The sequence below is a fragment of the Mercenaria mercenaria genome, chromosome 8, assembly GCF_021730395.1.
Source record: "Mercenaria mercenaria strain notata chromosome 8, MADL_Memer_1, whole genome shotgun sequence".
NCBI lineage: Eukaryota > Metazoa > Mollusca > Bivalvia > Venerida > Veneridae > Mercenaria > Mercenaria mercenaria.
The window spans coordinates 5569158-5595121 of NC_069368.1; the positions used below are offsets into that span (position 1 = coordinate 5569158).

Below are 25964 nucleotides of genomic sequence, written 5' to 3' on the forward strand. Positions count from 1 at the left end.
AGGAGCAACACCGAGTTTGGGAATTATTCACCATTACTACAAATATTGGACAATGCAAGTGAGATGATGTTTCAACATCCATTTTCCATGGACGATTTAGGACTTGAACGATTCCGAATATATAAATGGAACCTGCTAATCTTTGACGATTTGAAGGCTGAAGCTAAATGCGATCAAAGAAGTGCTGATCTCTTTACCAAGGGCAGTCTTTTTAGATACATCTGTTCCAAAATTTATTCCCTAAAATTAAAGCCTGCAGAATTAACGCTTTGAATACGCAGTATCTGGTGCTATTTAATAACCCTATTAATAGACAGCAAGTAGCTAAATTGGCATCCAGTAACAACTTTATGAAACTGTTTGAACAAGCGACATCAAGACCGCATGGTTATTTGGTAATAGACCTTAAATCGAGCACACCAGAACAACACCGTTTACGCGATAACATTTTCAAGGCAAGCAAACCAAAAAAAGAAAACTAAAAGATAGTAAATATAAACCAGAAGTTTGTTTGTTTGTTTGTTTTGGGTTTAACGCCGTTTTTCAGTCATGTAACGGCGGGCAGTTAACCTAACCAGTGTTCCTGGATTCTGTACCAGTACAAATCTGTTTTCCACAAGTAACTGCCAACTTCCCTACACGAATCAGAGGAGGAGGACTAATGATTTCAGACACAATGTCGTCTATCAAATAGTCACGAAGAACATACGCCCCGCCCGAGGATCGAACTCACGACCCCGCGATCCGTAGACCAACGCTCTTACTTACTGAGCTAAGCGGGCGGGTCATAAACCAGAAGACTTTCACAATGGTGAAGGAAACTTATCTGACAAAAATGATGGAAACACAAAAGATGATGTTGAGGAGGGGGATAATTATGATGTTGGTGATGATGATAAAAATGATAATGAAATAGAAAATAGGAATAATGACACCAGCTTTACACATACAGAAGCAACCTTTGTTCAAGGAACCTCCTGGTAAACGTAGAAAAGTTGAGATTATAGAAGAGCGATCACGTCGTGAGATATGGGATAAGCGTTTTCAGGATCCTCTCAGACAATCTGTTAAAGAACAATTTATAGCTAAAGTTAACAAGTATACAGAACAATTGCTCTCCTTTGAAGAAGCTTACCGTCGCACTGCTAATGACAAATTGCCTAAACTAAGAAAGAGACTGAGACAAAATTATGCCCGATTTCTAATTGACTTTTATAAGCTACAAAACGATCCTACTCAGAACAGATTCTTCTGTCGGCTAAGAAATTCAAAAGTCAGCACGACTTGACTGTCAAAGAATCTATTTGGCAAGCCATTGCGCCTAGAAAAGACCTATTTGATGAGTTGTGGCCCGATCATAAAAGCAAAGAAGAATATAAAATGGAGGAAAATAAAGAAATTGATGACGACCAAGAATCGGATGATGATGAATGAACGTTGTAAGGATTAGCGTGCTTTACCTTTCAACACGCCAAAATGGGTTCCATTGATGTGTACGATTATAACAGCAAAAATTAGAACCGTATGTACCTTACCCGGAAAAGTGGTATCAATATTTTATAGACTTGAGGGATGTATACGTAAGACCGGATCATAAGGGTCGTAACATAGTAGGTAGTGGAGCTCTTTTCAGAATAATGACCGAGTTAAAAGAAGAACAAGAAAGGGAAGCAATAAAACAAAAACAAGAAAGGGAAGATCTTCCTGTAGTAAAACTTGTGACACCCGTAGCTCAAGCGGTCGATAATGCTAGGTCCGAAATAAAACGGTCACAAAAGCATAGTAATCTAAAGCGACGTAGGAATGCGATTGACACAACTAAGAGACATGATTTGGACACCCCACGACGTAAGAAATATCGCGAAAGCATGACACAAGATACTATGGATTGGAGCACTATAGATTTTAAAATGAATAACTATGAACTCGAGGAGATGTTAAAAGAGTACCCTGTGACAATATGTGCTGCGGATCAACTTCAAATAAGTAGGGGACAATACGTCATTTCAAATACAGATACGAGCCAGGGATCGGGAAAACATTGGGTGGCCTTTTTTTTTCTAAAAGAGGACCCTGCGAATTTTTTAGTTCACTGGTAAATAGACAAGAACACTTTAAAGTTGTTTTTCGACCAAGTGATAAAGAAGCGTTATTGGATGAACTTCAGCTACATACAGGATACAAATGCAGATATATGCGGGCTGTATTGCGTATATTATATTATGAACCGATTTCTGAATGAAAAATGAAGGACATTTTAAAACCGTTTGATGTGCATTGCAAGAAGTTGAATGATGACTTTATTTTCTCTTATTTTAGTTCATTCATGTAGTCTGTAACAGTAATACAAGCTATGGCAATAAAATATTTAAAGAACAATATATCTTTATTATTCATAGCACATACATTTGAATTTGATTTAACAGAAATGTAAGATGGAACATTGGTAGGTGTCGTCGTGTACACAACTAAAACAACGTATTCGTTTTTTGTATTGATTTCTTCAACATCGTTTTCACAAAGTGGTATCATGCTTGTCAATAAGCGCCCCTCGCAGTTCTAAATGAAGTATTGCATCAGTGATATCTACCGATTTCGTAAATACTAGACGATTGTGTTTATTATTATTCTCTTGGACTGGAAACCAATCGTATTAAAATGCTTGGCCAAATCCTCGAACGACATCTTTGACATAAAGCGCTAATTCCTCATTCTCCGGATATAATTCGTCCAGTCACTTTCACTGATCGCCTTAATACTCAAATGCATCTTATGAAAACGAATCATGTCGACCAAAGTGTCTTTAAAAGATATAAAAGTGCTCTTTTGATTTAACCACTGTTTTATTTTTCCGTGGGGAAATTTTTGTGCTGTTATTTAACCAAGAGCCATTTTATACGGTTCATAGTCCAGCATGTAATTACGTAGACTGGCTCCCGTCCCTATGTTTGTTCTTATTTACATAATATCAGTTTTCTTCATAAAGAGGGAAGTAACTCCAGAAGGTTGTTTCTACATTGACGTTTTTTATTGCCCCTGGCTCCAAACATAGGGACTGGTGAAAGCTGGCTACCAGTGTCTCACAAATTTGTGAGACAAATTCCCATTAATTTCTTCCAGTGACAATCTGCTGCTATTACTGTGACCTGTTACCGAAGGGTTTCATCATTTAATGAACCGCAGCCAGTTTACCGATTTATGGCCTGTCATCAGGTTGTATTGGCTTATCAGACAACAGTAATGTTCTTTTACATATTTATCAGAGGATTTGTGATCTTATGATCAAGAACTAAATCATTTTCAACTTCACTTTTAATGATGAAACCCTTAAGTGACGTCCCATAGCTCTGACATGCATTGTCCAAATCATGCCCCCGTTTTAGTCTAATCCTGGTTAAGTAAATTTTGCATCCAAGTTTCCATCTCCAAAAACGAATGCAGATACTGGATTGAAACTTTACAAATATTTTAACATTTTAAGAGGGTAATATTCCTGTTTCTGGGAAAACAATTTGAATAGTCGAACATTGGTTGTCTTACGGACTGCTCTTGTTAAGAATAACACTCCAAAACACATAGACCAAAAAATATGAATAACAATAATGTATAATTTAAACGCTTTATAAAACACACAGTTCATCATTGGTTTAAAACTTTGTGTAAAATTTCATTAACTTTAGAACTTTAAACTACGATGTTCAGCATCTGTCGACTCATGATGTCATTGGAAATAAAATTGCAATTAATCTACTGACTTAGTGTTATCAAGAACTGGCTGTAGCTAAAGACATCTCACTGACGACCAAAACAGAATTCAGGGCCCTAAGTACTATTAACATCACAAGCACCCTTCATTATTATTTTTAGCTCACCTGAGCACAAAGTGCTCAAAGGTGAGCTTTTGTGATCGCCCTGTGTCCGTCGTCGTCCGTCCGTCAGTCGTCCGTCCGTCGTCCGTCCGTCGTCAACAATTTGACTGTTAACACTCTAGAGGTCACAATTTTGGCCCAATCTTAATGAAACTTGGTCAGAATGTTACACTCAATAAAGTCTTGGACGAGTTCGATATTGGGTCATCTGGGGTCAAAAACTAGGTCACCAGATCAAATCAAAGGAAAAGCTTGTTAACGCTCTAGAGGTCTCAATTTTGGCCCAATCTTATTGAAACTTGGATAGAATGTTACCCTCAATAAAATCTTGAACGAGTACGATATTAAATTATCTGGGGTTAAAAACTAGGTCACCAGGTCAAATCAAAGGAAAAGCTTGTTAACACTGTAGAGGCCACATTTATGACTGTATCTTCATGAATCTTGCTCAGAATGTTAATATTGATGGTCAAGGTCCAGTTTGAATCTGGGTCATGTTGGGTCAAAAACTAGGTCACCAGGTCAAATCAAAGGAAAGCTAGTTAAAACTGTAGAGGCCTTATTTATGACCATATCTTAGTGAAACTTGGTCAGAATGTTAATCTTGATGATCTATAAGTCAAGTTTAATCTTGGTCAGGTGAGGTCAAAAACTAGGTTACTAGGTCAGATTTAAGGAAAAGCTTGTTAACACTCTAGAGGCCACATTTATAACTTTATCTTCATGAAACGTAGTCAGAATGTTAATCTTGATGATCTTTAGGTCAAGTTTGAATCTGGGTCATGTGGGTCAAAAACTAGGTCACCGGGTCAAATCAGAGGGAAAGCTAGTTAACACTTTGGAGACCATATTAATGACCATATCTTTATGAAACTTGGTCAGAATGTTAATCTTGATGATCTTTAGGTCAATAGGTCATGTGAGCGATACAGGGCCTTCATGGCCTTCTTGTTTCTTTGTTTAATTACAAAAAAAAATATCATTTAAAATACAAACTTTTCTCCAGTGAAACAATATTAATATGGTACAACCTCTCCAAAGCAGCCCCCTCTTAAGCACAAGCCTTTCTATAAAAACATCATCAAAATTTCCCTAAGCTGAAATATACCATCAAATTTACCTCTTCAAAACCACAACCTCTACATAACAGTCAATATTTTTATCTCCCAAAGGGTGTTGCTCTACAGAGGTTGCACTGTACCCAAACGTTGCTCAGTTATGTACCAGTACAAGTCTGTTTTTCTTGACCATGAAACACAAGTGCTGTCTTTCTTTTCTGTTTTTTTTCATTTCTCCACATAAAGTACATTTGAACTTTTTTGATGTAAGGGTTAATTTTACCATAACAGTAAACACTTTCTGTAGTTTGAGTTTCCATATTTAACATTTTATAAAACCTAAAAATCCATAAAAAAGATCCTGAATTTATGTTACTTTCAAATGATTATCCACCTACAATATTTCACTTTTACATTTACTAGTAAACTGTTGAATCATGAACTCTTCTAGAAAATATCAACATCTGATGTTTTCTCAAATGACCCCTATCAAATTGGTAAGGAGAACTTGTCATTACATAGGATTGTTAATTGCCTTACAATTGATAGGGTTCTCAGTAGTTAATTATTTACAGGGGCAATCTAGGGTTACACTGGCCAACTTTCACCAGGCTGTATGGTTCAGCCATCAGACAAAACTGTGCTATTTAAGAGGTTTAAAAGTTTCTTATAAAATGTTTCCAGTATTAATGTAAAAGATAAAAGCCAGGGAGCCAGGCTAGTAATTACGGTATGCCTGGTCTTTGTATTAAAATATTTTTCCGCAGAGATCTGATAGTAACATGTCCATCATTTTTTTAAACTGTCTCTTTAGCCTGTCCTTTACACAAATTTCGTGTCATTGATCAACACAAATCAGCAACAAAGTTCAAGTCAGACACGCTTTTAAATGCTTATCTAACAATTTCTGTTTGCAAGATGATCAGAGAGCATAGTAAGTACATCTACGCAGATATTTTCGTGTCCTTCAGGTTCCGTACCGCTGTAACAGGGGTAATAGGAATTTGGTTGGAAACAATGTTCGCACCACTTGATTTCTATTTTCGGCTTATATTTACTCATATATTGTCAGAGCATATATACCCATGTAGAGTAATTCATATCGAATTCTATTCTTGTTTCTGTTATTTGCTTGTACTTAACAAAGAGACACCCTCCGCTTTCAGAAAGTCGCGTAAAGCACACTCTATATCTATCAAATAATGACCTTCTTGCAAACTGTCCCACATGTCCCTATATAGATCACCAGTGTGGATGATGGAGAAATCTACATTTAAATCCGTCCTGTTTCTTATATAGGCTGTAAATAATTCGACAAGTGTCAGTTGAAATCCTAAGATGCACTTTACTGAGATGCGCTCCATTAATCGATACTTTGTGATGTACTGGACACGTTTCGTTGAGTTCTACACTGAAGGAATTCACCATTGTCTCGTATATTGTTGGCCTCCTTTCCATGATTTGAGTTCTGAGGTCAGAATGATTTTTCCTAGTGAAAGCGTTGTTATATACTTTGCATTGGTATTTTTAGTAACAATGGTCATTCCAATTAATTCTGATTGTTGGTTAGAAATAGACATTCCGAACAAATGACTGACACGTTTTAACATGTAAGCCAGCCTTTGTTTGAGGATTAAATCTTTTGAATTAATCAGAATGCGTCGTATTACCTACCAATCAGAACACTGCTATTTCTTATATTGGCCAATTAAAACGTTGCTTTGACTCTATTTATTTTACTTCGTCCTTTGAATTCATACATTTTAGATATCAAAGTGTAAGGATCAGATAAGCTTACTTTGACGTATATTTCGCATGAATGATTACTCTTCCGCTTTCAAACCACAAACAGATAGACGTTGTGAAACCATTACGTAGGATACAAAACACGGGTATATTCGGTTGAGTAATTAAGGTGGAAATCGCATAAGTGATTTAACTTCTGGTTTGAGTTTATTGCCCGATAGTACTTATTGAGACCTTTCGTTTGATACCCTACGTGCCTTGTTTAATAATGAAGGAATTAGCCGGGTTTTAAAGCTTGAGTGATTTTGGCTCATTATTCGGTCCCTTTTGGAAATACGATTATCTAAGTTTACATTTTCCGAATAGTCTTGACGAGACTTTTCCAACGACACCTCATTTTACCAGGTTCGACTCTAGGAACGCGCAGAAAATATTAATTTAATGCACGACTGAATTCACTTCCGGTTTGAGTGTACCAACTTAAAGTACTCGTTGAGACCTTCGGTTAGATACCCAACATGCTTAGGTTATCTTTTGAATTAATAATAAAGGCGTGAACCCGGGTGTTTCCAGATGAATGATTCCGGTTTTAATCTCCATATCTGAAAAACGGATAGAGATAGACCCATAATAGTACATATTTTCGAAACCGACTTTAAAAGATCTTCCTAACGGTACTGATACTAAGCCTGTACAATGACTTTGAAATTAAATGATTTCATTTCGGGTTAGCACCTAGGTTATGGAATCAGAGATGCAGGAAGTGCACTATCACGCCTGAGTGCCAAATGGAGAATTGAATGACTTTTGCATCTGGTATAAATTTACGCATGAATACCAAAGTTCAAACATTAAAGACTTGTTTGATTAATATTCATAGCTATGAGTATACAGTACCAAAAAATAGTTGCACCGGCGTCGAAAGTTCATTCTAAAATAAGACTATGAGTTCATTTGAATGACCTCTTGTTAAAACAGATACATGGTTATTTACTTAGTTGAAACCGAGGGGTGCATATCGTTAACAAAAAAGTAATCTTCAGTAAATCTTTTTTAAACATGTATTTATCTTAAACAATACTTAATGTATTAATTTTAATGTGATAAATATTTCGTTTTAGATTAGTAATGTTCTTTGCTTTTTAATATAATCTGTTTTGCTCAAAAAATGTATCTGTTTATTTAGGTCTGAAATAAATTTATATGGTTAAATATAATTAATATTCTATTTGATTTTCTTGTAATATTTTGTTTACATGTTATCTCCCCGTCTAGGGCTGAGCACCTGACCCTCAAAGTGCGCGAGCACTCCTTATATAGTTATAAGAGACAGTCTTAAAATAGATTTATAATGATTGTTTCTATTTAAAACATTGTAAAGTCATTCTTAAAATAGAAAGATGATGTCATTCTTAAAATAAAATTCAAAACGGCCGCCGTGCATGATGTCATGCGCAGTCGTAGGGCCAAAGAGGGCCCAGTACCACTGCTAAATAATAATATGACTTGATTCAATTACGCCAGCGAAGACGAAGCCATTTTGTTTTAATCAAAATTCATATCTGAAATGAGCATGCAGGATATGGAATGTATCCTGTCTCCACTCGACGTCTATTGACCAATAGAATTGCAAGAAACTTGTAGCAGACAAGATAACACTGGTCACTTGTTTCGTGAAATAATTAATGACAGCTGTAAATAACAGATGCTCTCATTACAGATGTGCAGTTCTGTACCAAGTCGAATTTAAGCACAATTGACGCTATTTTCTTGTTAAATAAAATTATACAAGATCAAACGCGAAACTGTTCTACACCCTACTGTTTTTTCTGGATCTCCAAAAGGCATTTACAGAACATCTTTGTGGTTTAAAATGATTGACAGTGACATTGATGGTAAACTAAACTACTGCAAGTAATGCGAAACTTATATATTAACATTAAATCATGTATAAAACAATGCAATACTCTTTCAGATTTCCTACAATATGACGTGTGTCTATTCAAAGGAGAGAATTGCTTACCATTTCTCTTTTCTCTATTTATAAATAAACTAGAAAATGAGCTACTACATTCGGGGATAGTCTTTACCGAAAATCGTTATATCTAATCCTTTTCTTAGACAATGTAGTTATCATGTCCGAAATCGGTGAATGTCTTCAGGGTTCAATAAACAGTTTAACAATAACAAGGCATGTGAAACAAAATTGATTGAGTTTAACGGGAAAACGAAAGTAATTGTATTTCGAAAAGGAGGAAAATTATCCGACAATGAGAAGTGGTGTTACGGTGATGAAGAAATAGGATTTGTAAACACGTTTAGTTATTTAGGAATGGTTCTCACCCCTGGAAGATCATTCCGTACAACAAGCCAAGGGATTTAATGCTGTAGGATCATTTTTCTACCGAGATAATGTTTAATCTATCTGACTCATTTGAAACATCGGTACTCTTATATTCTAGTAAAGTATTGGGCTTTTCAAGTGCTGACTATCGAACGTGTTCATAGAATAATTTTTATGGTCATTGAACATAGTATTATGATGAATGAACCTGGATTTCGCGAGGTATGGGTTTACAACAGATCTGTTAACGTTAACCTGTTTGTGCCTGTTTTAAAACAAAGGCATTGAGATACAGTTATATCTAGCTTGCATGAAAACATGAACAAATACCATCTTTATTCTTGAAGAATTAAAATAAACGTTTGAAATGCCCGACTATCTTGAAATGTTTAACAGTTTAAATATCTATATATTTTTTCATAATTAAACTCTCCGTGATGTTAATTTGTGATCAGCAACAAGGCTAGATGAGAGAACAGAGCAAAACTACAAAGTAGCTTTATATTTATTTAAATGAAAACATTATAAAAAGAAAGTATTATATATCATTAAGCTTTTAATTCATACGTAGACGATTCCATTTCCAATTATAAAATACATATGATAATATTTATAATTGTATTTTATCGCCTGATCGAAAAGTAGGATTCGATCATATTTAGTTGTGTTTTATAACTTTTCTGTGATCAAAATACATTTGCAGATTTTGTTCAATAAAACTTTGATGTATAAAAGTGCACACAATTTGAAAATTTATTTTCGGAAGTCGATTATTCGAGCAGAAAACAATTTGCAAAAGAACAGTAAGATGAACTACTTTTGTTTAGATGAGATTTATGTATGAACTACCACTGTATAATATCCAAACCCTATCACAACTTGAACCTGAAATTGTTAAACATTTTATTTCAGTTGTTTGCATTAACTTTTATTATAGTCTCATCTATGTACATACAATACAAGAACATTAAATAACAACAATTCACAGTCATTCGATATATTTAAATTATAAGAGACATCTTTTTTAGCTCACCTGAGCAGTGCGGGTTTTTGCGATCGCTCGATGTCCGGCGTCCATCGTCTGTCAATATTTTGCTTGTGTATGCGGTAGAGGCTATATTCAATTGATCTGCACGAACTTTGGTCATATCATTGCCTTAATAGAATCTAGGTCGAGTTTGAAAAATGAGTTACCCGAAGTGTAAAACTAGGTCACAAGATCAAATCAAAGAAAGTCCTTGTGTATGCAGTAGGAACTGCATTTTACACCTTCAGTCATTTAAAAGACAAAAGAGTGTGGTTCATTCTTTTTTATCTTCAGTAGTTTTATATGTTTTCATATCTAAGTTCATACATTTTACTACCTTAAAGAAAGATGAAAAATGTTAATTTTCCTGGCTAAGTTTTTATGTGCTCACACTAAAATAAATGCAGTTAAAAAATTAATTTTACTCAATTTCATTACGCAGAATGCTCCTTATAGCTATCAACTTGAGAAAATGGAATATTTTAAGAGGAATAAGACAATTATTTTTGAGACTTTTGGGGCATTGAGATTTAGAATCACAACTGATATAATATTTAAGTAAAAACAAACATTGGTCTTGCTGTAAAAACAAGCACAGTTCTTTGCTTAATGTTTTTTATTTCAATAAAAACGTTTAGATAGTAAACTCATTTGTAAAAACAAAATGATATCAAGGAAAATACAAAACACAGAGCACTTTTTCTGCTACAGGCAGTCTTCTTACACCGGTTTACAATATCTTAAATGTATAGCTTTAGTTTATAATTCATTTTATTTGTTACATATTATATTTACAAAATTCTGCCTTTACAGCGTGTTCAGAAACCTATATGAGATGTTATACAGTATACCCTTGCAACGAACCTACAAATTGGGATTATGCAAACAAGCACTGCAAGACGAACAATCTTCGGCTTGTTTCTGTACAGTCAAAATACGAAATGAAGTACATTAACTATGTTTTACGGGACTTTTTATACAACAGTGGATGGGTATTAGAGAAAGTGAATTATACGGCACATATTGGTGAGTTTAAAACACACATTACAAAATTTCTAACCGACAACATTCAACTCGAAATCTTGACTTCTTTAATGTCCAAACGCACCCAAGTGACCAACTTTTTTTCCACCCATGTAACCTTCATTAAAATTGTTCTAATAATACATGTATAGTACAACTAAACTACACGGTGATAAGTTTGCAGTTTAGGTCTTCTCTGAATTGATGTGTTTTCGTAATATCAGTTGCAAACTTTTTCAGCCGTGTATCTTTTCAGTATAGTGTAAACAAATAAATAACTATCTTACATTGTAGAAACAAAAGTGTGGCTTACACTTAAGTAATATATCTAGTACAGCTACATTAATGCAATAGATTGTGAATACATTAAATACATTGTTTTGGTCTAACATATGTCATTGTCAGTTGGTAAGTAGATACATATTTTTCTCATTTTTTATGCAAATTATGTATATTTACCATTATGGAAAATCAAAGGAATACACTTTTTCTGTGGTTGCCTTTAAAGAAAATATATACAGGTGGACTATGTTTCAATATTTCGAAACAGTAAGAAAAGGTTATACGCCTGAGAAATAATTTCGCGAGGACGTATAACAAATTTGTATTGTTGGGATATATTGAAACATGATTCTGCTATGTATTATTTTCATTCTAATATGTCTTTATGTAAACAAATAGATAGATTAGGAAGTATTTTTACATGGCACACGTATGACACCATATATAGCACACGTTCCGAGTGTGTAGACTTCTGCTGAGTTATGTTTTTTTTCCGCGCCTGAAAATCGATAGTGTGTGTGAATTAAGTTATACTACGTTTTGTTATAACACTTGTAATAATGTTTTTTCTATGTCAAAAGTACTTCATCCATTACTTATTTTCTTTAAGCTCACCTGTCACGCAGTGACAATGTGAGTTTTGTTATCAAACTCGTCCGCCGACCGTCGTCTTCCGTCTGTCCACATTTTTTTTTGTGAACACGATAGATATCGATTTTCATCACACTTGCACATAACTGTATTTGCATAATATATCGGTTCCTTTCGAAAACTGGCTGTATCCCATCATGGTTTATTATGGCCCCTGAAAGGTCCAACATTTGCTATTTTGGCTTTTACAACCATATAGAGACTTTATTTATGGTTTGATTTGATACAAATTGCAAAACATCTTTAACAAGAAAAGGTCTTGGATTCCATGATGAATTCATCAGATCGAGTCGTACGTTTCGGAGGTATGGTCCCTGACTGACCCCTGAAAGAGCCAAAATTTGCTAATTTTTACCTTGTGAACACGATAGAAGTGATATTTTCCGTTCGATTTTAACAACACTTACACACAACTTAAGTCACAATAAGATCTCGGTTCCTTTCGAAAACCGGCTAGATTCCATCATGCCTTCTAGATTTACTACCCCTTTATGCTTTGATTTAATACGAACTTGCACAAAATGTTTATCTTGATAATCTCTAGGCCAAGTTCGAAACTGGATTGTGTGGCGCCCAAAAATAGGTCACTAGATCAAATCAAAGCTTGTTAACATCCTAGAGGTTATTTTTATGAGCCTATCTTCTTGAAACTTGGTCGGAATATTTATCTTGATGATTCCTATGCCAAGTTTAAAGGATAATAGGTAAGGATAGATTTCTCGAAAGAATAAAGCACTAAAAACACAGCCTCAGAGCCACGCATTTGCAAAGAAGGCCTACAATAAGACGAGGCTGTAAATGAAAAATATTACAGAAGGTTGCTTCAAAAATCCATCAAGTACATTTAAATTTTATGCAAAATATAGGTAGAGGGAGAGAAGGGTAAATAGTAGAAAGGGCTTGGGGGCGTTGAAGGAGAAAATAAAACCAGGATGAATATACAAAGGGAATACTACGTTCTTTAATCACATTTACACTACAATGTAAATAAAATTTGGAAAGTAGATCCCTTGGAAGCACCGAGAACAAAGCAATCAGTGAAGATTGCAGGCTCGGTTTGATTGAGTCTGTTCGTGAGCAGTAATTGAATATGCAACTCTGCCCACGCCCACTAGCACCGGTTTAAGCAGTATTCAATCTTCAAGTCTAAATGAGTTGAAATCAATGATCCCGAAGGACCAGGAAATATAACAAACACTGACATTAAGTCGGCCGCCACACAGCACTTAACTTCCGATGTTGTGTAGTGAATAAAATCTGGAAAGTAGATCCCTCGGAAGCACCGAGACCATGGCAAACAGTGAAATTTCAGACTGTTTGATTGAGTCAGTTCATAAGCATTATTTGAGAATGCAACACTGCCCGTGCCCCCTAGCACTGGCTTAAGCAGTATTAAATCTTCGATCCTAAACGAGTTGAAATCAATGATCCTGAAGGGCATATATTCATATACCAAAGTGAACACATACAACCACACCTAACTAATTAACATAGATAAACAGACAAGATACATCAACACTCTAGGGCACCGTTAATACCCATATGCACACAAACGCACACATATAAACTGGAAACAACAGTGCAGTTACGCCTTAGGATTCCGGTAGCTAAAAAAGGTGGGGCACGAAAACTAACTCATGCTAAAGTGGGAGGGGATTCCGAAACAAGAGAGCGCAATTGCAAGGGAAAAGGATGGCGTGGAGGTGGAGGAAAACACGCTTACAACAAACAAGACAACATACGCAACACAAAAAAAACAAGACCGAAAACCAGTTGAAAATTGGGGCACCGCCTTGGAACGGTCAGTAACCAATGAAAAGAAAACTTGGGGTTTACACGCGTTTAGGGCAAGCCAACCTCGAACTTACCTTATGTTCAACAAGTTAGACAACACGATATGAATAAAATCCCCGCTGAGAAAGGCTCTAACATTAGCGAAAAATGCCAAATCATATTGTTAAACATAAATGTAAGGTACATCTGAGGTATAATTACAATAATGTTCTCAACAACTTGTCTGAAGTCAGAGCATCAAGAGCCTAACTTTTAAGGGAACGATCAAGAAAGCTGCAATACAAAATTCCACTCAGGAGAAAAGCATCATGGAGTTTTACACTTTATTTGTCATCGCACCATCAAATAGGAAAGCGTAGCGATTAACTGTAGAGGGGTCAATCACTGAACATGCACTGTGCTTCACGATTTTCGCATCGTATCCTCTTTCGATAAGTTTTTACACTTTTTGCAAATTTCTGATTAAAATAAGGATTATCAAATTTGATAAATAGTAATGATACTTCTACGCCGTTTTACGCAGAATAATATTGAGTAAAAACAGTCACCCGGTGGAATCAAAGGAAAAGCTTGTTACACTCTTGAGGCCATATTCCTGACTCTATCTTCATGAAACGTGGTCAGAATGTAATTTTAAGATTTGAACAGAATAACATACATACTGCATTAATAGCTTCGACGATAGTGCTTGAGACATGCAACTTACTTTCAAATACATACAGTATGATGACTAATGACTGACTTATAGTAAAAAAAGAATAAAGCCAATCAAATAAATAGATATACAGATTTATCAGTTAAAACCCTACAGATCTGTTTTGTTTCGTTCAGTACACTAACTGCATACACATATAAAGTGACTAAATTTGAGTTATTCCTCAAAAATTATCATATTCAACCATCACTGCGTGGACAAACTGACATAAACCTATATTATATAATGATTTAACACCTGTATTGAAACCATTTCTTCAGATGCTTGAGAAGAATACCGTATTTGTAAATATTACTTAAAAAATGAGATGTATTTTCGTACAAAGTATTTCTTTCTTTCATTATATTATGTATTAAAGATATATGTCCTGTAACAGTTTTTGTTATAAAAAATAGGGCGATTTTCATAATAAATAACAATATGTTTTCTTTCGTATGATATAAGCAGGCGCCCTATTGATAACACGAAAAATAATAGAACACAGTCTCGTGATTTCTATAATAAGGAAAATGAAAAACTTATCATGCTGTAGTTACTTGCAAACATCTTAAATGAGTAATTTATATCTTTCCTTAATTCAAATAATTGGTTGTATGTTTGCTTCTGGGTTCAGCTCCATTTTTCTTCAACAGTATTTCACGTATTTATGTAACGACAGTCAGTTAACTTAACCAGTGTTTCTGGATTATCTACAAGTAATAGCTTATTCTTAGCAAGTATCTACAAACTTCTTCTTATGATTCAGAGGAGAAGGTCGAAGTTACTCCTGACACTATGACTATCTAAGGATCGCCAAGTCGTGAGTTCGATCCCTCGGCGAGGCGTATGCTCTTTGACGACTTGATAATAGGCAATAGGCATCATTTTATTAGTCAGAGCAAAGCCTAAATTCCATCTTTTTTTTTTTTTTTTTTTGCTGCATGAAATGTGAGAAATGCATTTGCAGTGTCATTTTATAGTTACGTTATAAATACACGCAATACTTGCTATTTTAATATGTAAGAAAGTTCAGTTTTAATATTTGACCTGTCTGTGACATTGAAATTACCTTAAAAAGGATCCTTTTATACGACAGTACCAAAACATTTCTGCAGTAAACTTATATATAACGATAAGCATATATGTCAAGCATTAGCACACTTTGCCATAAGAGGCCACATATTCCAATATAAAGACAAGCTATAATAAATAATTATGTAAATAGCTTTTCTTGTTCGGAACCAGTCTCCGGACACGTGTAATATCCACTTTATTTCGTTGTTATTCATGCAAGATTATTTAGATGTTTGTTCTTCATGTTGACAACAGACCATTATATTACCAGGCTGTATAATGTTAGATTTTATGATGCTAACTCACCTGTTTTTACAAAACAACTTTCTGTCTTAACGGGACATTATGGTAGCATTGCGCATGCGCAGTAGTTCACACTCGCCGAGGTATCAAGTAGGGAAGAAATCAAATTAAATTAATTAATTTAACTTCATAATGTTTGTCCTCTGATAACATGTGCTACTTTTAATTTCACGGTAATTGTTACATAAAATGCAGAGCTGTCGATTTTTGCACTAAGTTATTCTATATCTGTTGGAATTTACTAAGAATTCGTGTAAAAAAACTAAGACAAATATCAAACAGGGAATGCCACGTACCAAAATCCCAGCCTCCCCAAAACGAAACCTACAGCACGCAGACGTGCACACCACAAACACACACACACACATACACATACAGGCGCGCACACACAAAGACGAAATACGATTTTTTTATAGTCAACCTCGGTTTGCTTTCATAGCTGCTATTGAACGTCAGGTTACGTTTCATGTGCATTTTTTGAAGATATCATTGATAAAGAAATGTGTAAAAATAGTCTAATTACTTATTTCGATATCAAATTAACAGCAAAAAAAAAATGACATCAACATATTTGTCCGGCTACTGGTTCACCTCAAGGGGAAAATAACTTCTTTAATGACCCCATTTGAGGCCCCATGAAACCCATATTTTACGTCACAACACGATGCTGATTACAGTATCGGATGCAGACGGAGCTGAAGTTTGTGCAGTGTGGGCTTCATTTATGTCAAATATTTTTCTTCGGAATAATGGAGCCATAATATGAAAATATGTCCGGAAAATTGCTTCCAATCAGTATGCATATATTGTTTCAATTTTATTAATGAAATATTTGATGGCGTTTAACCAGTTTAGGGGATTAGAAGAAAATGAAACGAGTGCACAGCGGCATAGTTTATTTATAATGCACTTATTTGACCTTTGACCAACTATACTGTAATGACAAACCACAGAAGGCGACAGCCATTTTTAAATTTCATGTTTGATTCATTCCAAAGACCACTTTTATACTAATATCCGAGCATTAACAAAAATGCCATCAGAAGTCGCATTTTCCTCAGATATGGGCACACTATAAATAAAACCGCTACACGCGGAAACATAACTTTATGTTTTAATAAGGTATAACCCCATATTTTTCTACTAACATCATCAGCATTTAAATAACACATAATTTGTAAAATCTGTCAAAGTGGAACAATGCACATATTAACCATAGGAATATTATTTTGTTTAAACATACTTCATACCAATTCTTAGAACAATTTTCATACCCATCTTCGGGTACATCTATAAACAACTGGTGAACTGTATACCCTAATGCACTTCTGGACCTTACATTTGACATAATTTCTACTTGATAAATATTATAGATTTTGCCTACTAAACTTACACATGTTGTTACAGTTCTGGTATAGTTTTCATCAGTGTAAATAATTTAGTAAATGTCTGCAAAAAAGCTTTATTGAAAAACTTTAAAAGGATTTATCATGCTTCTAGCCTTTAACTTCGTTAATGTTTGATGTGTTGTCAATTAGTAGTTCGTATTTTTTGTCTTGTTATTAAACGTATGTCTGCGTCCAAAACGATGTCGCAGATAAGAGACTTTCAATTCTGGTGTTTTATCAACACTTCGGGAGTTCGGGAGTTTCTGTTGCCTGATAGGTAGGTTTTGAAAAAAAGATGGAAACGCTTACCAAAGATTTCATTTAGTTCGGCCTTACCTTACATTTTACTGACTATTCGAAGATAAATCTCATGTTCTCTTACAAGAATTATACCGTTCATATACTTAGTATTTTAACATTATAATTAACAATCGGGAACATTTTTCTGTACAACACAAAGAACTATAATATTCAACTAAAGCTGTTCCATTTAGGATGATAAAGGGGTTGCAACTTTATATTTGTAAGGATACGCATGTTTATTATTTCTTAATTCTAATTTGGAGTTAATTCAAAACACGTCTTGGATTTGACATTTCAGCACATTATTATATTCACACAATTTGGCCATAAACGTTCAAAATAACTTTGTAAAACCTCAGTCATTAAGTCCTTCACACATATGAGCCATGCCATGGGAAAACCAACATAGTGGGTTTGCGACCAGCATGGATCCAGACCAGCCTGCGCATCCGCCCAGTCTGGTCAGGATCCATGCTGTTCGCTTTTAAAGCCTACTGCAATTAGAGAAACCGTTAGCGAACAGCATGGATCCTGACCAGACTGCGCGGATGCGCAGGCTGGTCTGGATCCATGCTGGTCGCAAAGCCACTATGTTGGTTTTCCCATGGCACGGCTCATATATTAATGTGCAGGGAATACAAATGTAACACATGACTCAAGTTACGATATTATCCCAATCATTGTTGAGCGGATTTAAAGTTTTGTACGCACCGGCTTGACATACATGTATGACAAAATAGTATATAATTTGAAAGATTTTGTTATATGGATTGCCAATGTGCATGAATAATATACAATGATGCATCCCTAAATAGATACTAACATCAAATCTTATGTTGCATATTTAGTTTGTAATGTTTTTATTATATACTTTGTTTGCGATCATTTCAAAAGAAAGATGTTTTCAAAACTCAGTGTGCTTAAGTTTAATCACGTCGCTTGATACTGACATATATTTTGATTCAGGCCTGAGATACTACGAAAAAAATGGAGAGAAGAAATATATCTGGGAGAATACTTCACCGGTTACATTCTCTGCTTGGTATGTTAGATAGTATTCTTAAAGATTTTCTACACGAAACGTTTCGAAGCATCATCACTTTTTCTTTGTGTAAAGATTGCGTGGTACAGTGTCGAACAATCATCACTGGCACCAGAATATGAAGAAAACAACCCATTCCCTTGGTATAGTATGGCAAACGTCGTTGGTTTACAAGTAGTATTTGCGCAAAATTTTCTGTAACGTTGGCGAAAACTTAAAATACGTGTCTCTATGATCAGACACATTGAAAAAATATGTATTGTATTTATTTGTTTTTACATGTGAGCTACTCGAATAAAATGGGCTAGTATATTTCCCGTTGGTGACAATGTCTATCATACGATGCCAAGTGGTGCTCCATGTATATTGACATTTTAGTACTGGTCTGGTACCAGTGTAAAATGCAATAATAATCAATTTACAATGTATAACCAAAGGAACGATGCTTTATTTAAGAAATAAAATATAGCAGAACAAAGTTGTGATACTTTGAAAAAAATGCAATAAGGTTATTTATCTGCGGATTTATTATACAGCCAGTGTATACTGTTTTGTTTTGTTGAGATTTTAAACGTTCGCTATATATTCTTTAGACTCTAATATGCCACATATGATAGGTTGAAATGAAGGTAAAATGCGTGACGGTGGTACAGAACAGGGAGTAAAACGTCCCGAAAAATAAATTAGGGGTACGCAAACGTATCGATACAGTGCCTGTGAATTAAGCGTAACACTATCCTATTTTATAATTTCCTATCCTAGGTGTGAATATATAAAAACGTTTGTCAAATATGATAGCACTCTTTCTCGGTGCATGTGTGGTATAAAATAATACGTCAATGTGACGTAAATATTGCCGTGATGTAACGAAAACGTGCGTGGATTTGTTCTATTAGAATTAAGAAATAATAAATAGCATAACCACATATTAAAATGAGGTTTTACGCTTGTAGAATAATTTCAAGGTAGCATAGCAGGCAACGTTTAACCGATTTGTCTAGTTGAGGTATATAAAACGTGAATCTGCTTTGTATGATTACGATTCTAATATGCCTTTGCATGTAAGGAAGAAGACATTCAAAATAAGGAAGAACCATTTCGTGGTACATGTATTGCGCCAATTATAGTAGGTTGACGTGACGTCAACTCGTAACTGTGTTTTAACAGTTTTAAAATACGGTAAGTAACACGTCACGCGGAATTTAGGAGTACGTATATGTCTAATGAGGTCTTCTACGCGCCTAATGATCAAAACAATATGTTTTCGAGTTAAATTGAAATACCTTTCTTATTTGTGATTATAAAACGCCTTTTATATACATTCCGCACCTGTATTAGCGTCTGATGACCCTTTTAATGCTTCCGTAGAATCAAAATTTAGTACACGAAATTCATTTGAAAAAATTATTTCTGAATTGTCTAGTTCTGGCGATCTCAAATACGAAAATATCTGACATCCAGCTCAAGTCCACGCACACATACTTAGACGGGGTGACCCCTGTACGAGAACTTTTATTACAGATCAATGCAAATGCGACTTTCGTTTTAAAATTTAGCCTGTGTAATTTCATTTTCTTTACTTCCGGGGAAAGCTAAAGGGCGTCTGACGTCATTGTCTGTATTGCCTGACGAGATTGTATTATAAGATTCTTTCACTGGTGGTAGGTGCAGATGGGAATATCCGGCTTAAACGGTTACCCGAGATCAGTGATTTGATCTTTTTCTTCGATTTCATATTCAACCAATAATAGCAAATATGATTTAAACAAATGATTTTCTTATAACATTCTTTTCTCAAAGAAGCGTATTCACAAAGCGCGGGAACTTTACGTCGATAAACAGGAAGTACGTCGTGACGTTACAAAGACGAAAACAACGTAATAATTTCGGTTGTGTTTTGTCCTATGAAGTGAAACGTTATGTTTTGTTTTGTTTTTCCATTAAATGACGCTTTCTGTATAGAGAACTATTTGATAACTTAAATTAAAGATAAACTACCAACTTGAAGGTATTTTGTTTTTATCCCGTTTAACCTAAACCATACTTTTACTACACAACTATACAACGCAGATATAGATCGGTATACGTCATTTACAGCACAAGAGTTTTCCAGAACCGGTGAAATCACCAGAAATCTAAGTCTGGTATGCAAGAAAAAATGTACCGGACATCCTAAGGATATAGAACAGTGGATCACATGTGTTACCACTCCTACTTGGTGCCTGTATGGTACGCCTGTATTGAAAATACCTCACTACATATTCACTTAAGGATTTAGATACTATATATACACATACACAGATGGTAAAAGTCGAAAACGCGATGGTGAAATGCAAGTTTACGATGATTTAATCTCCAAACTAGAATTATGAAAGTCGAAATCACGAAACCACGATGATGTAAACGCGATATCATTGTGGTTTCGTATTTTCATAATCGTGCTTTCGACTTAAATCATTGTGATTTCGACGTTCAACATCATGCACTCGACTTCACTATCGTGTTTTCGACTTCCAGCATCGACTATTTTTTTTATTTCAACTAAAGAGATATGGGGTTAAGAAATAAAAATATCGATGGCCCAAACAGAACAAGATACGTTATGGATTCATACAGCTCGACAGCACACGATGATGAAGTCGAAAGCCCGATGATGACACTCGAAATCACGATGGTGAAAGTGAAAACTATGACGATGGAGTCGAAAATATCAAACAGGGAATGTCACGTACCAAAAACGCAGCCTCCCCAAAACGAAACAGTCGGAAGTTTGATGGTAAAAGTCGAAACCATGATGATGAAAAAACGAAACCACAATTGTGAAAATGGGAAATGGTATCGCGTTTTCATCATCGTGGTTTCGTGATTTTGACTCTCACCCTGTAGATTCGTGTTTTCGCCATCGTGATTTCGACTTTCACCATCGTGGTTTCGAATTTTGTCCTCCTCGTTTCGTGATTCCGACACCGAGGTATTGGGTTTAGGAATAAAATTCTAATGGTTCAAGTGGAACACCGTAATGACGATATGTGGAACTTAGAACAATCAATAGAGAGGTTAATATTTTCTATATTGACTTTTTATGTCTTATAACCCGATCTATTGGTTTAAATTTAAAAAGTAATACCAAACGCAAGTGATTTAAGAACCGTCATAAGCATTAATATCAATTGTGTTTTTACAAGCATATATATCCAATGCAAAACTATTCACTTCAGGAAACAAGGGCATCCCAAAGCAGGCAAAGAATGTACTCGAATAAACTTTCTTTACGTTGAAGAAGATACCTGGGAATCTGAACATTGTACCTTGGAAAAAGCTCAGTTTATTGTGTGTATGTCACCAATTGAAGGCAAGGAGGATACAATAGTCGGTAAGAAATAACATTTCATTCTAATGACTATTAAGTAGATATTTATAGTTTATTAGTTTTGAATCAAGAGAGAATAATGGATGAGTTAGTTTCGCAATATAATGCCGATAGAAGACGAGTGCATTTTTATAATCAATGCAAACCTATTAACGTTATTTCATATATTAGTATCTTTTAAATATTATGGATTGTTTCAAAAGTTCAAATAAAATTGACAATTCTAAAGAAAACAGATAAAAAAAACAAGATTTCAAAATATAACTCAACAACACACGTTTAAATGACACCATGCACCCAAACTGAAATTCATACGTCAGTATGGAAAATCCCGGTCCGCTGTAAGTTAAGGATAATAAAAAACGAGTATGTAATAATTTCTAATATCGTTGAAAATAAATAAGCTTTGATAACTCGAACTCGCTTGTCTCGAAATATCGAAAAAATCTGGAGGAAAAAAAATATATAAAAAACTGAAGTACCACGGCTCACTTGGCATCTTGGGGTGCCACGAAAGTATATGCAGTCGCGTCTGGAAGGTATGAAATTCAACTTTTTAGGAAAAATTTATCTAATGACTTTAAAAATCAAGCTTTGAATATTTATATTGCTTGGTCCAGTTAATGTTGATTTGTTTCTAGATGTCAAGTGATGTGACAGTTGAATATCTGGTTATATGTAAATAATTTACTACATTTTAAGAGTAAGTACTAGAAACCATTAAAGTAAGAATAGCAAGGGATATACTCTCATAGAATTTTATTTTTAACTAGATTTCTAATAATGAAGTCGTTGAGTAATACATTTCATACTCAGAAAGGCAAAAGTTCGATCTATTATCAATTTATTTCAAGACATTTTACAGACTAACTGGTCATATTATACACTTTACAAGGTGCCTCCGTGGCCAAGTGTTTACGGTTGAAAGTATTAAATCAGTTATACTAGTAGTCTCTGTGGGTCCTTTATCATTCAGCCATGCATTGCTCTGATATTGACATCAATAAATAACAGTATTACATTATAAAATACACAATAACTTGATGACAATATCTACTGCATATATTATTCCCATGTTCATTTGAGTCTAATTTAAAATTTAACATTTTTTCTACCACAACAGCGGTTGACTTATTTAGCTCAGCAATGGAAAAAGGTGCAATGTGAATGTACATTCTAAAATATCTGAATATTTTCTTCTTATTTTGTTATAATTTTTAATTATTTTCCTTTTTATCAAATCAAATCATAAATATTGACAACTGTTAACAAATTTTAGGTCACCTTGACTTTTATTAATGACTTAAATGCAATGAATTCATTGATAATTGAATTACTTTGAAAACATCATGCCAATAAGCAAAAACAGGTTTTAGTGATTCTAATTCTTTATTTTAAAATTGTAAAACATGTGATAAGGGACGTGGAGAAATAAATTCTTTTTGAGTTTCCATCATATTATTTACTTTATTTACATATTTAATTATTTTCGGTACGTTTGACCTAATCTTTATCAAATCTGAAGTATAAGCTCTTCCGCGGCCGTCGTACGGCTCTCTTTTTGAAAAATTTAAAATGTGTATTTTTAGTTAAAATAAGCATTGGTATTTAAGGTATGTCTACTATGAAATATTTTAACACAATAAATAAACTGGTACCATGCAGATTATCAGTTTTATTGACATTTTTGAAAATAAACGAAACGGAAAAAATAAAAGTGGAACAAAACATTTGGTCCCTAACTGTACTTCAGTTTTTTCCACCCGAGTGCCCATCATAACACTGATGCATTGATCATATCCTATTGTTTGTTTTCTATACATCTATTGCTATACTGTATTTATACACATGTACAATACTGACCGGGCATTATGTGGAGGATTATTATTGAATACATGCAGTGGTGTAACTGGCCATACATTGGCGTAGTTGGCCTTTTTCATTTGAAATGGAGGGGTGCAGGAGACTGCCTATTCCATTGCGGATTCAGGGATGCCTTACTTTTAGCATTTTATATCAGTGGAACAGAACTTCACTAGCTAGTATCAACATTTATATATATTCTTGGGGTGTCTGTGTTAGTTCTTTGAGGTCCTTACTAGTATTTCGGTTGGCTTCGAAATAAGTTTCAGACGTGTGAGCGAATTGATGTTAATTCTGGGGGTGTCAGTGTTAGTTATGGGCGAGACAGTATTAGTTCTATGGGTGTCAGTGCAAGTTCTGGAAGCAACTAGGTTAGTTAATGAGATGGTGTCTGGTGTAGTTCTGTTAGGGTAGAGGATGCTGGGTCGAATAAAAGCAAATGTTGCTCTTAAAATGCATTCTAGGTTCGCTTCAACTGTGTCCTACAAAAGGTAAAAAAAATGCACCTAAGTGGCACTATTTCATAGAAGTTCACGTTTACGTTATTCCAAAAAAATTGTCATGTTTACGTTGAAGACACATATGTAATATGTCGAAGCCACTTGCTTGGTTCTTGACTTACGACAGATGCAGTTGTCTCAATCCTGATGACACTCAATCGACGGACTTAGACTGTCGAGAGGTAACAGATCTGATTGAAAAATTCATAAGATATACTTATAAGGATCTGTCTGCTTTCTAGCTTCACTTTCTATGTCTCTTATCTATTTAGTTTAGTGTTTTCTGTGCTTGAAATATTTACAAAAATGAATAAAGCTGTATATATGTAAGGTTTAGGAAACATATGCAATAAGTGTCAAATATTTATGTAAAACTTTATTTGCTGACACCCTGTACGTAGTTTTTTTTTTCAATTTTAAACACTTTCCCACCTGTGACCAAGTGCCATTTTTGCAGCATACGTATATAATAATTATTTACAAAGGCATGTGAACTATTTTGTTGTGTCACTGGAGGGAAAGATGTTTAAAACGTAAAAATGATTTATGTTCATATTTTAATAGAAAAGAAAATGAGAAATGTCTACAAAGTCTTCTTTTTTGTTCATAAACTTGTAAAATGAAGTCGCTTTTATCAAGAAATGGTCTTCAACTATCATAACTATGCAATTTCAGAAGTCTATCCCTATGTCTCTTTTTCCTTAATCGGATAAGCAATCTGAATAGGAAAATGTCCAAGGTCCTTTATGTCTTTTCCCCAAAACCATTATAACGGGCCTTAAATTGTCAAATTCATATCCGCGCCAAAGTAGTCGAATTTCACGGCTATGTCGTGATTCCCGTGAAAATCGATTTAGCAAGAGTTCACGCCTATGCCGTGAGTCCCGTGAAATCTGGCGGGACATAACCCTACAAATAGACTGGACTAGATATCTTTAATGCACAACATCTTATGACAGTCTTGAGACGAAATTATGTCACTTTGGTTTTTCTTGGTAAGAATTTTGCTCGATCGAGGTAAGAAATTAATTTGTTAGATTTTTGTATAATTTTTGAATTACGATTTTGATTTAGTAAATTTTGTGCATTCTACAGAATTTTGTAAACGTTTACTTTTCGGCAAGACATTAGCTAGTTTCGGTATGTCAGGTTAATTTATTAAATTGTTCAGACTTTTGTAATTTTTTTTTTCGAAAGAGGAATCTAAAATGTTTCGTTTGTATATTCTGTAAGATTTATATTCGAAATTGTGAAATATAGTAAATTAGAAAATTATCTTTGTCATAAATCGTATATGTCAATCTTTTCATTGTAAATTATGGAACGCCGGTACTGCATTGCATTTTAATGTATATGTTGGCAATGGTTTACCCAAAGAGCAGTTTTATGCCCTTATTGTTTTTGCTATGGTGCTTACCGTATGTTATATATTTTAGTTTCTTCCACCAGGCGACTTTTTACCTGGTGATGATTTCACGACCCGGTAGTATTTTACCCGAGGTTCTCTTGATTTTACTCGCCTGGATGTTACTTTTCCCAACGCAGAGATCCTTCGTCCCATGGTTGTGCCTTAACCGCCAAGATGCTGATTTTTGTAGTCAAATGAGACAGCTCAGGGATACAAACACCGGGA

At 34.7% G+C, this 25964-nt stretch overlaps 1 protein-coding gene across 2 annotated transcripts in view; it reads left to right on the forward strand.

Moving 5' to 3' along the window:
• LOC123523149 (uncharacterized) overlaps nt 1-25964 on the forward strand; it is a 251417-nt gene that overhangs the window by 94592 nt on the left and 130861 nt on the right. For both annotated transcript variants that reach the window (XM_053549270.1, XM_053549271.1), the window contains exons 8-10: nt 10858-11070; nt 18523-18598; nt 21817-21971. In XM_053549270.1, the coding sequence (XP_053405245.1) occupies nt 10858-11070; nt 18523-18598; nt 21817-21971 (444 nt within the window). The remainder of the gene's footprint in view (nt 1-10857; nt 11071-18522; nt 18599-21816; nt 21972-25964) is intronic.